The sequence below is a fragment of the Oreochromis niloticus genome, linkage group LG18 (genome assembly GCF_001858045.2).
Source record: "Oreochromis niloticus isolate F11D_XX linkage group LG18, O_niloticus_UMD_NMBU, whole genome shotgun sequence".
NCBI classification, from domain to species: Eukaryota; Metazoa; Chordata; class Actinopteri; order Cichliformes; family Cichlidae; genus Oreochromis; species Oreochromis niloticus.
Window position 1 is genome coordinate 4569882 of NC_031982.2, and position 16474 is coordinate 4586355.

The 16474-nt window shown below is 40.3% G+C and overlaps 1 protein-coding gene and 1 long non-coding RNA gene across 5 annotated transcripts; both read left to right on the top strand.

Moving 5' to 3' along the window:
• The first annotated feature begins 6449 nt into the window (after positions 1–6449).
• On the top strand, positions 6450–7525 carry LOC112842934 (uncharacterized). The gene is made up of 2 exons (XR_003214992.1): positions 6450–7278; positions 7410–7525. It is a non-coding gene; the product is annotated as an uncharacterized LOC112842934 (long non-coding RNA).
• A 3198-nt stretch (positions 7526–10723) lies between these two features.
• On the top strand, positions 10724–15842 carry LOC102082402 (uncharacterized). Of its 4 annotated transcripts, none has more exons than XR_003214722.1 (4): positions 10724–13820; positions 14176–14240; positions 14664–14779; positions 15020–15546. XR_003214722.1 is itself a non-coding variant. In XM_019347374.2 (2 exons), exons 1-2 carry the CDS (start codon positions 14729–14731, stop codon positions 15623–15625), a joined length of 657 nt encoding a protein of 218 aa, XP_019202919.1. In that variant the 5' UTR covers positions 13830–14728; the 3' UTR covers positions 15626–15842. The 4 variants fall into 4 exon arrangements, 1 of the variants encoding a protein (XP_019202919.1); XR_003214721.1 differs by having other exon boundaries at positions 10727–11315; positions 13724–13820; positions 14176–14779; XR_002057016.2 differs by having other exon boundaries at positions 10729–13820; positions 14176–14779.
• Positions 15843–16474: the final 632 nt, after the last annotated feature.

Consider the following 16474-nt stretch of genomic DNA (forward strand, 5'->3'; position numbering starts at 1 on the left):
CAATTCAGGGTCTGCACGCTTGAAGTACGCATTTCAAGTGCGATTACGTCACCGCCACGCGACGACGGCTGTCCCAATTCAAAGTGTACTTCAAATGCATACTCCAAATGCGCCGTCGATTTCCCCAAATATCAAGCGTGGTCCGGTGCACGCTTCGTGGCCCCATATATCCCACAATCCGTAGCGCGGCGGTGGGTGTGGATGATTTTGCCGCAAAATACGGCAGAAGGGAGCTATGGGCTCAAAATGTGGTCATAAATATTTTGTACTTGTAAATCAGGATTTGTATGTGTAAAAAGAATTTGTGCGTGCGTAAAAAAGATTTGTATGTGTAAAAAAGATTTGTATGTGTAAAAAGAATTTGTGCGTGTGTAACAAAGATTTGTATGTGTAAAAAAGATTTGTGTGTGGACTTAGCCAAAAACCCCCCTGCAAGTTACAAGTACGAATTTTGACCCTATTTTTCTTCCTGTCATCTGATTGGTCAATGTCATGTCAATCACAAATGTAACAATCCAATCAGAGAACAGATGGGTTTGGCTGTCGGAGGGGCACTTTTTTGAACTGCAGGTCCTTGAAGGGTAATACAGTTTGAAGCTGGAGGATCTCTATATAAATATCCGATAGCAGCTAGGTCCCCTTACTTTCAGCAGCTGTTGAAAGGATAAAGTTGTGGTATGTCAGTGGTTAGAAATACCATTATTACTTTAGGATTAGTTTAACACAAAGTCAGGGCTGACTCGGGACCATTGCTGTGAGCCACAGTGCGCAGCATAAAGGTCCTTTCACATCGGATGCAGGATGTGCTGCTAATGCTAACTGCTAACTAAAAGCAAAGGATCCAGAATTTGTTGCGCTGGCTGCTGAGCTCTGTGGGTTTTTGCAGCAGCTCTACCTGTACTAGATGCACCTGCTCCTTGTCGTTTCTATCTCTGACTTTATGTCCTCTACAACAGTTTCTGGTTTTTTTGCTAGTTCTTCAAATGTTCAATAAAAACATGTATGCTAATTCATAACGAAGAAAGCTTTGTAATGAAGACTGTCATTTCCAAAACACTGCCCCCCCCCCGCGGTCCGCAGCGCTGTTGAAAAGGCTGTGGAAGTCCCTGTATAAAGCACGTAGACCTGTGACACAAAAATCACCAAACTCGAACGACCACAGACTGTTTTCCTTCGTGGTGATGAAGGAAAACGCTGGGCTGGCATGTAAAAGGGTATTTATTCCCTTCAAGGACCTGCAGTTTAAAAAAGTGCCCCTCCGACAGCCAAACCCATCTGTTCTCTGATTGGATTGTTACATTTGTGATTGACATGACATTGACCAATCAGATGACAGGAAGAAAAATAGGGTCAAAATTCGTACTTGTAACTTGCAGGGGGGGTTTTGGCTAAGTCCACACACAAATCTTTTTTACACATGCAAATCTTTTTTACGCACGCACAAATTCTTTTTACACATACAAATCTTTTTTACACACACACAAATCTTTTTTACACATACAAATCTTTTTTACACATGCAAATCTTTTTTACGCACACACAAATTCTTTTTACACATACAAAACTGATTTACAAGTACAAAATATTTATGACCACATTTTGAGCCCATAGGGAGCGGCCGAAGAGTGAACTGTCAAAAGTAAGTACTGAATATTATGTCACTTATTTATGTGCGAATGTTTAAGAACATTAAAACATTACTGTTGGCCACATGTCGGCAAAGTTATGTGACATTAGTGATGTTTGTACTTTCAGCGGTAACTTGGTTTTAAAGCCTCTACTTCTAAATATATATATAGTCGACCTTAATCTTACAGAGTGTGATGATTTTATGCGTAATTAAAGTCAGTCATATATCCACAAACACAACAAGCTGAAAGTCAGTGATGCTGCTCGGTTTGCAGTCCTGAATATGACGGCACAAGCAGGATTCACTGCACTGTTAATGTTAGCTATGTTATATTGCTGCCTCTGTTCGGTGGTGTCGAGCCAAACGGACTTTAACGTGTGTTTGAACGAGCTGACGGTTCACTCGTTAAGCTGAAAGAAAGATGCTTTAATCACAGGAGTCACACATGTGTCCACTGGACCATCTGGAACTCTTCTTGTTTAGCACTCGTAATAACACAAACACTAAATCCTCCTTCTCTTGTGCTGTTTTGTAGCAGTGTGTACACCTGAGACTGTCACCTGTCTGTCTGTCCTGCACTCTCTCTCTGTTTCTTTCTCTCTGATTGTGGAATAAAAGTATGAACATGTATTTATAAGTTACACTTGTGTTTGAATCCTGCAGCTTATCACACATTTGATTTCCATGTGTGACAACTGCAAGTGTCCAGAGTGAGGACAGACTGAGGGACCCACTGCTGCACATCATCTGTGAGGCTTTGCACCCCTGATGATCCACCAGGACAAACTCAGCAGTGTGTGAGGAAGAGGAGGAGGAAGAGCCAGCAGCAGCTGACAGATGGAGAGAATAGACAGACTGTTCCCTGTTTGTGAAGGACTGCTAGGAAAGTTTAACATAACTAATTGTCTGTCCTGAATCAGTCTTATTAGGTAATGTTCAAATAATGTTATCATCCCAGTGTTTTCAGTGTGGGAGAAAGTACTCAGGGCCTTCAAGTTACACACTATGAAAGGCAGCAACAAGTTTAATATTCAGAAACCTAAAGTATGTATCAGCAGCAGGATGGAGCTAAAAATAAATGTTTGTTTCAGTTCTATGAAGCTTTGAGTATTTTGGATTAGTAGCACTGCTGTGTTTGTTGCATCATATTGCTGTAATTGTTTATATGCTTTATATATTCTGGGCTAAGTTGATCTATAGTGTTACATCATATTCTATAAGGATGTTATGTGTTTGTAGACTTTCTGCCCAGTTTGACCCATTTAGCAGAAGTCAGCCTGTTTAAGGCTCTGATATCTATTCTGTATGACTTAAAGCAGTTATGACATGGTCTGATTTTCTCACCCAATAAAGGAATATTTCATATATCAGTCTGATCTTCATTCTATCAGAAACAGTTATCACAGCTCGTACATTTTCTTTTTACACATATATGTAAGCATTGAGCCAAATTTAGTAATGCCAACATCTTGAAAGAACAATGTTTGTCTCTTATATATAATACATCTGTATATACACTGTCAGAGATACTTGTCTTTGTGTGAAGATTTAAGGTGGTAGGAAATATAAATAACTGCAACTTGCATCTTTGACCCAGAGTTCAAGCTCATATATATATATATATATATATATATATATATATATTCACTCCATAATCTGACAATACATATAATATTGTCCATATTATATTAACATTACCACAGTGAGATGACTTTAGTCTCATGAACAACATGAGCTAATTATTATTTACTAACTAATCTTGAAATGACTGTTCAGTACAGAAATGAAGCCCAACTATCATGTTTTACAGTCCTGTGGTCTCAACTAATCAAAGTGATGTCATGACAAAAATGAATGAACAACAAAACATTTTTCTCCTTCATTTCTGTCACACAAAGCTGTATGAAACATTTCTCGCGGTTAGTATCATGGTTGCTAGGCAACCTGAACAGCGCGACGAAGGCTAGACCGTCCCATTTCACAAGCCTCTCACTTCCGCACTTCCCGTACTTGTAGTACGCACCGTACGTAGTACGCGTAGCGTGCGTACTTCAAGCGTGCAGACCCTGAATTGGGACACAGCCACAGTGTCAGCCGGTGAAGGCTGTGTGAGAGCAGTCACAGCTGTAACTGAGACAATCACACAACAAGACAGTCCCATTAATAAAGTTATTTAAACATCCATTTCCGTTACTTTGTTTACAGATCCAAGTCCCATTAGAAGCTACTCATTTTTGAAAGACACACTACTTACTCATTCACTCCATCTATAGACAGAGCCCTGTTTTAGCAAGGGTGCTCTTGGCACTCATCAGTGTTGATTTCACACCGTTGTCCTTGGAAACCAGAGAGACGGGTGCAAGTGAAGCCACCGCGTAGTCATGGCAACTGCCTCCATTGAGGCACGGCTGTGATTGACATTCGTCAATCTGGATCTCACAAGTAGCACCTGTAATATTTTAGGATAACGTATTTTAGGACTTAAATGATGTGGCTTTATAAAAACACGCTCACCTGTGAAACCAGGAGAACATCTACCCACTCTGCCCTCACAGGTTCCTCCACTCCTGCAGGGCTGTGAAGCACACTCGTTCACATCAACGTGTGAGCGAGAACCCTGAAAACCCGGCACACAGAAACCACTGGTCCATATTAATCTTACTCAAGCAAAATTTAAAATGTGATTTTACAGACTTTTTTTGCTGTCCTGCCCGGCAGCAGTCACATACAGTCACAGCTTCCATGACTGGACAACATGAGGAGAGTCCTTTAGTCTGGTAAATAAAGAAATTAGAGATGGCACGATACCACTTTTTTATGTCCGATACCGATATCATAAATTTGGATATCTGCCGATACCGCTATGAATCCGATATAGTGTGTTTTTTAATCAATAAAACTGTTTTTTTAATATCTTGCTGCATTTTGTATAAGTTCATACTCAAGTTTAAATAAACAACAACACTAAAGCTATTCTGTTATACCTGTATGTAAAAAATACACTGCACCCAAAATATTTCATAGTTCAGCAACACTGATCAATCTAATAAACTTAAACCTGCTCCATCCTCCCTATTCTGGTATTTTAAAGAGTACTTAGCAGAAATATTAAGCAACCTAACTAATAGGGTCTCCCAGCAAAAAAAAAAAAAAAAAAAAAAATAAGGAACCACCCCCCACCCTCCACCTCATGATGCTTAATCAATGTAATCAACTTTAATTTGATGCAGTGTGAAAAAAAATGCACAGAAATAAATTATTTTTCAAGAATAATTAAATAGATTCAACATCTTTCTTCAACAGAATTGCAGACTGCACAGATGGTACCTTCCCAAAGGATAAAGTACTCTAGCTTACTAGGGTATATTAGACTTAACAGTTACTATATACAGTAATGGACTTCTATACATTTTACATCAGATTAAAACTTTGGGTGTAAGATTCAGATAATTATTTATTAAAAGCTCGACATTTTAAATGAGAATAAGAAAGAAAAGTATGTCTTTGTGCCCCCTTTTCCCTGTTCATGCCCTATCGGCCCCCCTGGCTAAACTTTGCTAGATCCGCCCCTGCACAGTTACCAGCCGTCAGCTACATAGAAAAGGATCCTGGTGTAGAAAGTAATATTAAATAAATTATAACAACAGCTTATCAAGCTTAAACGTGCTGCTGTTGTTCCGCCGCTGGTTTCCTCTTTCTGGTGCAAAGTGGGCCAAAAACAAAGAAGAGAGACGGACTCGCCACAGAAAAGCCGATCAGCTGATCATTGATCAGTTTCATGATTGAAGTAGCAGCAGGAGAGGGAGAGAGAGAGGCAGTCGCTCCATATATCGGTTGTTAAGCTTAACGTGGGAACGCCTTACAAACATTCAGAGATGAACTTACACACTTGCTTTACTTCTCTCTGGGATAACTTCCTCGGAGATGAAATGCTGGTTTGGTAGCGAGGCTACAAATACACACAGCCGCTCTATCACGTGACCACACTGCTCCGACGTGCTACGGTTATGAGCCGAGTTACGCCGTGTCACAAGTTTTGTGAGGTGCTTTTTTGATACTTAATGGATCGGATTACATTTTTTATTTCTCTCCGATATCCGATCCAGTAATTTAGGTCAGTATCGGACCGATACCGATACGTAATATCAGATCGGTCCATCTCTTTTTTTCAACTTTAATTTTTATTAGTTTAAGTTAAAGGATCGGTCCATCTCTAAAAGAAATGGGGTCAGCCTGAGAAGAGGTGAGAATTCACTGGGTATGGTTTCTGGTATTAATTGTAAATCTGTGCTGTTAGTCACTTGTGCACCCGGACAAGCTTTAAAAGTTAAGGTTTCACTGTGACCTGCAAAACTAAACTTTCTTTGGAATCTATGTTAAAGCGTTGCTCTTTTTCTTCCTGACTGATTTCCTATATCATGTCTGCCTGGAGACTTGGTCCCTGCAGCTTTTACATATATAAGAAAGCATCAAACATAAATAACTACGGGCAAGGCATCTCAAAATTGGCATACTGCAGGCAGAACAAATGGGACAACCTCAGAGATGATCCCTGTAATCCAAGGACATATGGAGACATCACATGTACTGTTTTTCATAGTTTTTCAGAATGTGCCATGACTCTAATCAGGACATTCACACTGATATTAGATCTTCTGTCGTTGTTTGGTTCCAGCCTTATTAGTTTGTGGTAAATGACACTGTTAGCACCTGTGTACACATAATCCACTCCCTTGTCAGTTGTTACTATATCTTGTGTTCAAGTGCCCACTTTACATTTATTGGACTGTGCTGGTCCTGCCTTGGGGTTTGAGACTTTCTGCTTTTTCCTGTAAATTTCAGTCAGTTTCTTCATTACAGCTTTCTTTAGTATCTTTCTTTTCCCTTCTTATTTTACAACCCACCTGCCCCCCTTGTGTCTGCACTTCTGGCATCTTGACTAAAGGAAGCCAGGGAGGTGTTGTCCTTTAAGCCCTGACCTCTCGAACTCTCCACCTGACTGGATTAAGGACTTTCTTTACACTCCTCAGTACCTCTTATTGTTTTCCCATTCCCCTGTGTTTTCGAGGAAAGTCTACAGAATTGTTTATTTTTTACCTCATGTTTTTTTGACCCTGTTCTTGTATTAGCCGACATTTCCCCTGTTCCTGGGTCCAGTGTTCCCACTGTTTCAGAGTTGTAATAGGGCGGCCCTTAGCGGCTGGAAACACAGTGAGTTGGACGAAGGCAAGTGCAGTGGAACAAAGTATTTATTTGCTATACAGCTCTCCTCACAACAATTAACTCCTTGAGCTTCTTCACAGCACAAAATATCCTCCTCTAATGACAACCAGCAGCCTTAAATATGTTCAGCTGTCACAGACTAAACCATTATTCCACTCTTAGGTAAATTCTTAAATCCCCACCTTCCACCACAGTATACAATATATCAATTAGAATAAATAAATACAGTTCACATTTTCATATTAATAAATATTTCACACTTTAATTTTACACCAAACCCAATATTATAAAAACCCAGAAACCCAAGCACAAAAAGATTCACCACACTCTCTTTACCAATGGTCTCTCCCGGAACCTTTAAATGGTGTCTGGACCCCCGGGGAAACATTTGCCCAAACACCCTGAAGAGGACACAGGCAAGAAAGGTGAGTAATCATTATCTTACAAACACTTATTTGCGCCACTTTTCTTCCTAGATTTCACACACACTTGCATTAGTTTTCCTTACTGGTAAACCTTAATCATAATCTCAATCACCATTATTCTCTCCTGACAGACAACCACCACATTCCTTGATGAGGAGCAGCTGTGCAGGATCTGAAACAAGGCTACCAACTGATTTTAAAATTCCCAATAAATAATCAATAAATATTTAAACTTCTTGTGTGCAAATGTTTTACTGTGCAAATCCATGCTTAAAGTGCAATGCTAAATAAAGTGCTTGATAAGGTGCTTTTAATAAAGTGAAAAGTGTGCTCTAAAGTGCTATACAGAGAATATAATATAAATAAATGTAGTAAGGGAGTCCTCTTCCTTACAAGAGTTATGAGAGCTATCTCTCTCAGACCTCCAGTCAGTCCCCTTTCTTTTTTTGCAACAAACTTGTCTACCTCCTTTGGGTCTATATTTTGAACTATTGCACAGGCTGGAGTCCATAACTACAGTCCTGCTGATATGAACAGAGACTTTAAAATAATATTCATATGCGCTTAAAGAGCTCCATCAGGCGGAGAGACTATTGAGGCCCAGAAGAGCACAAGTAGGCTCCACTTGGCACTAGCGTCTTAAAATCAGCTATCATTTATCTGTCATTGTTGGAGGTCAGTCAGTTTCACAGCCAGCCAGCAGGATTCTCCAGGAGCAGCTTATACATGTCTAGACTTGGACTGGGGGTATAATGGAGATGAAGGGTGTTCTCTGACCACATGTCTGCATCATTAAAACAGAGATCGATATGTTATCCGGTCGTTAAGTGATGACGTGACGAATCCTACTTCCGGTAAAGTAGTCTACGTTTAATATGGCTTTTGTGTTGTTAACATGTTTAATGTTTTGTATTTTCTTCTATTTAATCTCAAAAAGCTCCTAAAACAGTCAGTGATCACCGTTGACCTCCCTCGGCTTTTATTACTGCTAATCATTTATTTAAGCTCAGTTTTTAAAGCCTTCCGATGTAACTACAGCACAGCCCATGCAGCAGTATATGAATGACTAACCTCGTATTGTGGATGAATTATCTCAGTTGTTCTCCTGACTGAAGTTTGGTCCTTTTACAGCATCCTGCCATGCGATTGCATTTGTTCCTGACCACCGAGAACACTCACGTTAACTTTTATGGAGTGGAAAAAAAGTTAGCTTGTTTATATTATGCTAACATAGCTGTGTCGCTAGCGGTCACGTAGCACATCATTATATACCAGCTAGCCAAACTTCAGTAACCCTACAAACCTCACTGCTGTTTAGTTCATCACTCTGACAGTTACTACATTAGTAGTATAATTGGAAGGCATTAAAATGGCAACGGGTGGTTTCCATTTCACTCTTTATTCATCTCACTGTGTTTGGTCTTTTCCCTAAAGCAGAGTTCAGAGTATTCAGAGCCATTTGTGTCTATTTGAGATACAGCTCCAGCCAACTGCACATCCCCTCCCACAGCATTAAATAGCACATATGTGGCACCTGACGTCTCCTCAGGGTTGATGCACGTTGCTGGTTGTATGCGTCTGTTTGTTTCGGTGGTGATAAGAAGACACGCTGCTATTGGGTGTTTTGGACAGGAACAGAGACAAATTGCGTCTCTCTTTTTGTCCCTCGGTTCGGTTACTTTCCATTTTTAGAAAGGTTTCTAAAAGTACGATTATAATCATGCAGGTTTTCTTGCTGGTTTCTGAGAACAAATTCTAAATGAATAAATACTAGGATGTAATATTTTATCACCAGTGTCTGAAACTCATTCTGGTTCCGAACCAGAATGAGTTTCAGACACTGGTGATAAAAACAAGATTTTTGTACAAAAATCTTGTTTGGTGCCTGCACTAAATCAGAAATGAATATGTCATGACAATAAACAAAATCTCGAGATAAACTAAACTGAAACTCAGCTCTGAGACTGTTTAAAAAGGCGCGGTCACTTACCCTCTGTCACAAACAGTGATGAAATGAGCAGTGTGCATGAAAGGAACTCAAAATGACGAAAATAAATTAAATCCGTACTTGTGACAACTGTTCCTTGTGCACAACTCTAGCCATACGCTGTGCTCTTACTGCTCTGTTTCTGCCTTGCAGTAATGCCATTGTCAACTCTGGATCCACTTGATGAACACTTCTCTTGCTGGAGCATCACCAAGAGCTCCCATAACCCAGAAATAACAAAGACAGCGTGCTGTTCACCGGGGCACAGGCTGGGCTGCACACACCCTCCCTCTACAGAGCAGTGACAGATCACCACCCAACCCTAACATTTGTTTTAGTTAAATCGAAGGTTTGATACTTTTTAAAACAGTACATAAAAAGCCTTCAGTTATTGATACTAGCACCCAAGCGCCCTCCTGTGGATTATATCCACCACTGTCTGTCAGAGTCTGCTATTTTCTGCAGGCAGAGCAGAAAGTGACAATGTCTGCTGGCCACAACACAGACCTTTTGTCACTCTGAACTTAACCCAGAGCCACTGATTTTGTATTGATCATCCCCAGGAAATAACAAAAACACACTAGGTTGTGATTAAACAACATTTTTTTTTTTTTTGTTAAATCAAAGAGTGTCATCAGGACGCTACAACACAGAGCGAACACTATCCCCACTGACACAGCGGCCAGGCAAGCAGAAGAACAGCACATCAAGAAGGCCCTGAGTAAATGTGGTTATCCCAGCTGGACTTTTGTCAAAGCTGGGAAGGCTCCTAAAGAAAGCTCCAGCCGATCCAGGAGAGAAGGACAACCGCTGCCCAGGCGAAAACCTGTAGTGATCCCATATGTGTCAGGAGTATCGGAGCAGTTGAGATGCATTTTTTCTAAACACCGGGTCTCTGTGGCTTTTAAACCCCAAAACACTCTGTGCCAAAAACTGGTCAATCCTAAGGATCAGGTCCTCCAACACAAACAGAGTAACATAGTGTACGCTGTTAAGTGCAGGAGGATTGGCAGGATTTATACATCGGGGAAACTAAACAAGTTCTGACTAAGAAGATGACACAACACAGCAGAGCCACCTCGTCAGGCCAGGACTCTGCAGTCTATTTACACCTACAGGTCAGTGGACACTCTTTCAATGATGAGGATGTACACATCCTGGACAGGGAGGAACGCTGGTATGAGGGCGGAGTCAAGGAGGCCATTTACATGAAAAGGGAAAGACCATCTCTGAATCGAGGAGGGGGCCTAAGGGTACATCTGTCACCATCTTACAATGCTGTGATTGCAGCCATTCCCCAACTCTCTGTGAATGGGACTCATGGCCATTGATCAGTGGGCCTTGATTAGTGGTTGTTGATTAATGGGCATGAGAATATACATAAATGGTAAATGGCCTGTATTTGTATAGCGCTTTACTAGTCCCTACGGACCCCAAAGCGCTTTACACATCCAGTCATCCACCCATTCACACACACATTCACACATAATTATGATGAAGGTGACCTCCCAGCCCATTGTTCCTTCAGTGGGCTGGTTTCAGTCATTAAGCAAATGTACGGTTTATAAGATCGTGGAAACCTGCAGTCAGCTGAGACTGAAGAAGTCACTTGGATCAGTGATGAAACGTTTCTCCCACAAAACGCTACGTCCAGATGAACAGAATCAACTTTTGGAGAGAACCAAAAATTCCCACCAAGGGGGAAGGCGAGATGTTATAGGCATAGGCTTTGGAGATGACTTCAAAAAATGATGACCAGAAAGGAGCAATTTTTGGACAGGACCAAAACATATGAAGGGAAGTAGCTGGAGTCTGTTTACATCCATCCACGATGAGTCAATGTTTGGAAATATTTTTGCTAGTTTAGCTTTTGAGAAATGTAACCTGTGTAACACTTTGAATTGTATGAAGGAGTGTCTTAAACATATAGAAGACGAGTGGACCCTGGTAAGAGCCATATCCCACTCTTCGTCAGACAGCTGGGCACCCAAATCATTCTCCCACTGTTCTGGAATGTATGAAATAGACAGGTTACAACTATCCATGATAGGTGAGTAAATAAACGATATTCTGCCTTTTTTCATCTCATTGACCCTTAATATAGAATCCAAACAGGAAGGATGGGGGAGAGTAGGAAAATTAGCAACCTTTTTATGTATAAAATTGGTTATTAGTCAGACCAAATTTCCTAGATAGTTGTTCGAAGCTAGCATACGTATCATTAATATACAAATCCTCAATACTGTGAATGCCCCTGTCGTACCAAATTTTGAAGCCATTGTCCATTGGCGATGGTTGAAAAAGATGGTTACGTATTATTGGAGAGTGAATAGAAATACTCTGAATACCCAGATGTTTTTTAAACTGATGTACAATGTGTAGAGATTGAGTAACCATTATGTTATCTTTAATATTATTAACTAAAGGTGGTAGGGGTGCACAGAGTAAAGCTGGGAGAGAATGCAGCCTGCTTGTGACCCTTTCAATCTGTAGCCACGCAGGGATCTGATCATTCCAGTCCTTTAGCCATAGAGAGATGGCATTGAGATTTGCCGCCCAATAATATGTGCACAGGTTTGGCAGTGAGAGCCCACCTATATTTTTTGGTCTTTCCATAAATTCTTTTCTTATACGAGGCGTTTTATTATTCCATAAAGGAAGAAACCATTCGATTAAATGACATGAAAAAAGATTTTGGTAACGCCTGTAATAAATATAGAATTTTTGGCACAATATTCATCTTTACAGAATTAGCTCTCCCAATAAGAGATAATGGTAAAATAGACCATCTTTTAATATCTTGTTTGCACTGTTCCAATAGAGGAGTGAGGTTAATTTTAAACAGACTGTAATAGGATTTGGTGACTTCTACACCCAGATATGTAAAGGACTCGGTAGACAACTTAAATGGCAGATTGGGGTATTGTCCTGCATTATTACTAATGGGGAAGTATTCACTTTTAGCTAAATTTAGTTTGTATCCAGATATGCTTGAAATTCCTGTAAGACTCTGAGGATTTCAGGGGTAGATGTGATTGGATTTGTTACATATAACAACAAATCATCCGTATACAGTGACACAATGTGAGTTATGCCACCACGTGAGATACCTTGTATACTATTATTGCTTCTAAGAGCTATTGCAAGTGGCTCTATAGCTAAAACAAAAAGTAATGGACTCACTGGATCCCCCTGCTTGGTCCCTCTGTGAAGAGGAAAAGGCTGAGATACTGTTGGCATAGACTGAAGCAGTCGAATTAGTGTAAATGAGCTTGATACAACGAATAAAGTTAGGACCAAAACCAAACCTCCAAAGTGTGTGAAAAAGATAATCCCACTCAATCCGATCAAACGCCTTTTCAGCGTCAAGTGATATTACTGCTTCAGGGGATGGAGTATCAGCCTCAGTATAGATGATATTAAACAGTCGTCTCAGGTTAAAATAGGATTGTCTACCCTGAACGAACCCAGTCTGGTCCCCCGAAATAATACGAGGAAGAATTTTCTCAAGTCGGAGTGCACTTTGCCATCACAGTTTGTTAAGCTGATTGGTCTATAGAATGAGCAATCTCAGGGGTCCTTATTCTTCTTTAATAAGAGTGTAATAGATGCCTGCTGAAGCGTAGGCGGAAGAATGTTATTCTCTATTGCTTCTGTGTCAACCAAGAGAAGAAGAGGGGCAAGTTTGTCCATAAATTTCTTATAAAAATCAGTTGGAAACCCGTCCGGATCGGGGGCTTTTCCACTCTGAAGGGACATTATTGCATTTTTAATTTCTTCCAGTGTCAGACTTTGTTCCAATCGTTCTTTCGAGTCAGAGTCAATTGTAGAAATATTCAGATTGGATGAAAAAAAAAAAGGCGTCAAACTTATTTTGAGCTGATGCTGAATCTGAAGAATATAATTTAGCATAAAACTCTCTAAAATAGTTGTTAATAGCTCGATGATCCTCAGTTGATGAGCCATCTGATGAGATAAGTTGTGAAATAACACGGGATGCTGCTTTTTGGCAGAGCTGGCTAGCTAATAATTTGGACGGTTTATCTCCCTCTTTGTACAATCTACTACGGGATTTAAAAATGAGCTTCTCTGCTTGGGTGGTAGTTAATAGATCGATTTCAGTTTGTAAGGCCACTCTCCACTTAAGCTGGGCAGACACTGTGCGATTTTTTTCAGTTGCGTTATTCAGCTCCTGCTCAAGTTGTACGATTGAATCGCAGGGGTTAGAAGTTCGTAGGTCACGATGCACTGATGCAACCTGAGTGCTCACACTGTGCATACATACACAACACGTCGTGTTCTTGTTTCCGGAAGAGGAACCCGGAAGTCAACCTCCAATAAACAATATAAAGAAGAAGAAGAAGAATCTGGAAGTGGGGAGACGGTAATCTGAGAATTTGAAAATGCTCACCAAAGAGAAATGCGCTGCCTTAGCAATGTGTGCCATTCTGTGTGCAGAAAGATCTAAAAAGAAAAGCGATTGGGTGTATGGACAAGGAAATGGCTGGGCAAATGTGGGCAGTACGGTCTGTCAATTCTACAACGAGAACTGGAGGTAAATAGCAACAGCTAAATTGCACTTACCTACACAGGTACTTTATCTGCACAATGGTGGGTAAACTTTTGAAGACATCTGACGCTTCTACTTTCATTAGGCAACATTTAATTTTAGCCTATAAGTGTTTTATTTAATTGGATTACTGGCCATTAACTACAGTACTTTTACACTTTTACTTGAGTAGCATTCTAGTGAATGACTTGAACATCTACCAAAGTGATTTTTGGGACATCTTTCTGCTTTATACAACTTTGGTTAAATATCAGTCTGACTCTTTAATTACCAATAACATCCAACATCTATTATGTTGCTGTGTTATTGGTGTGTTCTTGACTTTGTTCTGTGTAAACAGGTAGATGATATGAGGGGTTTTCGGGACCTTCTCCGAATGTCTGTGGAGGACTTTAACTGTGGAGGGTTAGTCCTGCTATCATCAAGAAGGATACACACCTCAGGAAGCCCATCAGCCCCAGGGAAAGGCTTTTGGTTACCCTACGATTTTTGGCAACAGCCAAGTGTGTGGACATGAAAATTCTGTAATGCTCCCTATAAACTCCCTTAAACTATAGAATGCTGGGTATGAGGCAAGGTCATCTATCTATATCACATGAAGAAATCAGTTCACCCATGCAAGTACATACATATTTTTGCTTTTCTACATCAGTTACACTGGCCCTGTAACTGCAAGTCTATCTATCCACCTACACACTACGACTATGTTCATACTACATAAGCTACTACTACTGCATTCTATTCTACATCCATCCATGTCCACTATCCCTTACATTAACCATCTAAATCCACCTGACACTATTTAAGACACTTTGTTCTATGAGACAGGTGAAACCTTCAACTCATTAAGTTTCCAGTGTAGGATTGGAAGCACCACACTGAGCAGGATTGTCATGGAAACATGCACAGCTCTTACCTGTGCACTGCATGAAGATTACTTGAAGGTAATTTTGACAGGAAATACATTACCCATGCTCAAAAACGTCCCATCAGTTAATACAGCAAGTTTTCACCAAAAACAATTCTGAGTCACAGATGTATTTGTTCAGTCTTTGTTACATGTGTATATAAAAAAGTAAAGTGAACTCCGAGTCTGACAGTGATTTGAATGTATGGTTAAGAAAGGGAATCATTAATTCACCACAGATTCTTTTGATGCATCATTTTCTACTTGTGTTTTACAGACACCATCAACTGAGTCTGAGTGGAAGGCCATTGCCAGAGACTTTGCAAACAAGTGGGAGTTTCCACACTGCCTGGGGGCTATAGATGGGAAGCACATCTTCATCCAACCCCCTCCCAAGAGTGGCAGCATGTATTTTAACTACAAGTCCAGGTTTTCTATCATCCTTATGGCTGTAGTTGATGCCAATTACAAGTTTGTGTATGCAAGCATAGGGACACAGGGTAGGGTGTCTGATGTGGGAGTGTTTGCCCATTCAGACCTGAAAGAAGCAATGGACACAGGCACGCTGAACTTTCCCCCTGCTGATACCCTGCCAGGCACTGATGCTATGATGCCACACATGCTAATTGGAGATGATGCTTATCCCCTCCGACCAGATCTCATGAAACCATATCCATTTCGAAATCTTAACACCAATCAGAGAATATACAACTACCGTCTGTCCAGAGCCGTGTTGTGGAGAACACTTTCGGAATTTTGGCAAATCGCTTCAGAGTTTTCAGAACAACAATTTGACTGGACCCAGACAAGTTTGTCACCATTATCTTTGCGTGTCTTTGTCTGCACAACTATCTCCAACGAAACAACAAGATGTCCTTTGTGAGTACTTTGTCTCACCTGCAGGGAGTGTTTCATGGCAAGAAGACATGGTGTAGGTAGACCAAAGTTTTTTTGTTTTTTTTAAATTCCCTTGTTTACTTTTTAAAATGTACTAAAATTTTAAAAACTGCCCGTAACCTGTAATTGCCTGTAAAAATGTACTAAAATAACAAATTCCCTTTGTAAATACTGACAAAAATAAATCTACCTCTGGGCAATTGCAAAAATGGTTTGCTTTATTTCATAAATACAAAAATATCTTGCATCAAATTGTGCAAACAGTTGAATTAAGTGTCACAAGGAATATTTAAAACATTTGAATGAAGCTGTAGTTTCAATGCACTGTTTACAGCAGGAACTAGTAAAGTTGAACTAGTAAACTCCAAAATATTCGTCGATATATAACTGTTGGAAATTTATTATTTAAGTTACTCAGAGTTGAGCATTTTCAGAAAGGACATTGGACTTGATGAGGGTGGATGGGATACAAAGGTGGCCTAACCTGCGAACCTGCAAATTGAGAATGGCTGCCCTGCTGATTTTGGTGTAGGTTTTTGCACTCTAGGTCTTTTAACAAACCGACCTGTGGACTCTGTGATTGGTGGACTGTTTGCGGTGTTTTCCTCTTCCTGGCTCACTGAAACTGAAGTGGCTAGTGGTGTCCGAAGAAATAAGGACATCTGCTTCAACTCCCACAGTGGATCCTCATCTCCCTCCTCTGTTGCACTTATGTCGTCTGACTCTGTGCCAAGCTGTAGGAAACGGTACTGAAAGCAGACAGAGGGAAAGTGATTTACACAGAAATAAAGATCTAAACAGTAGGTCAGATACTAATTTTACACTGTATACTTTG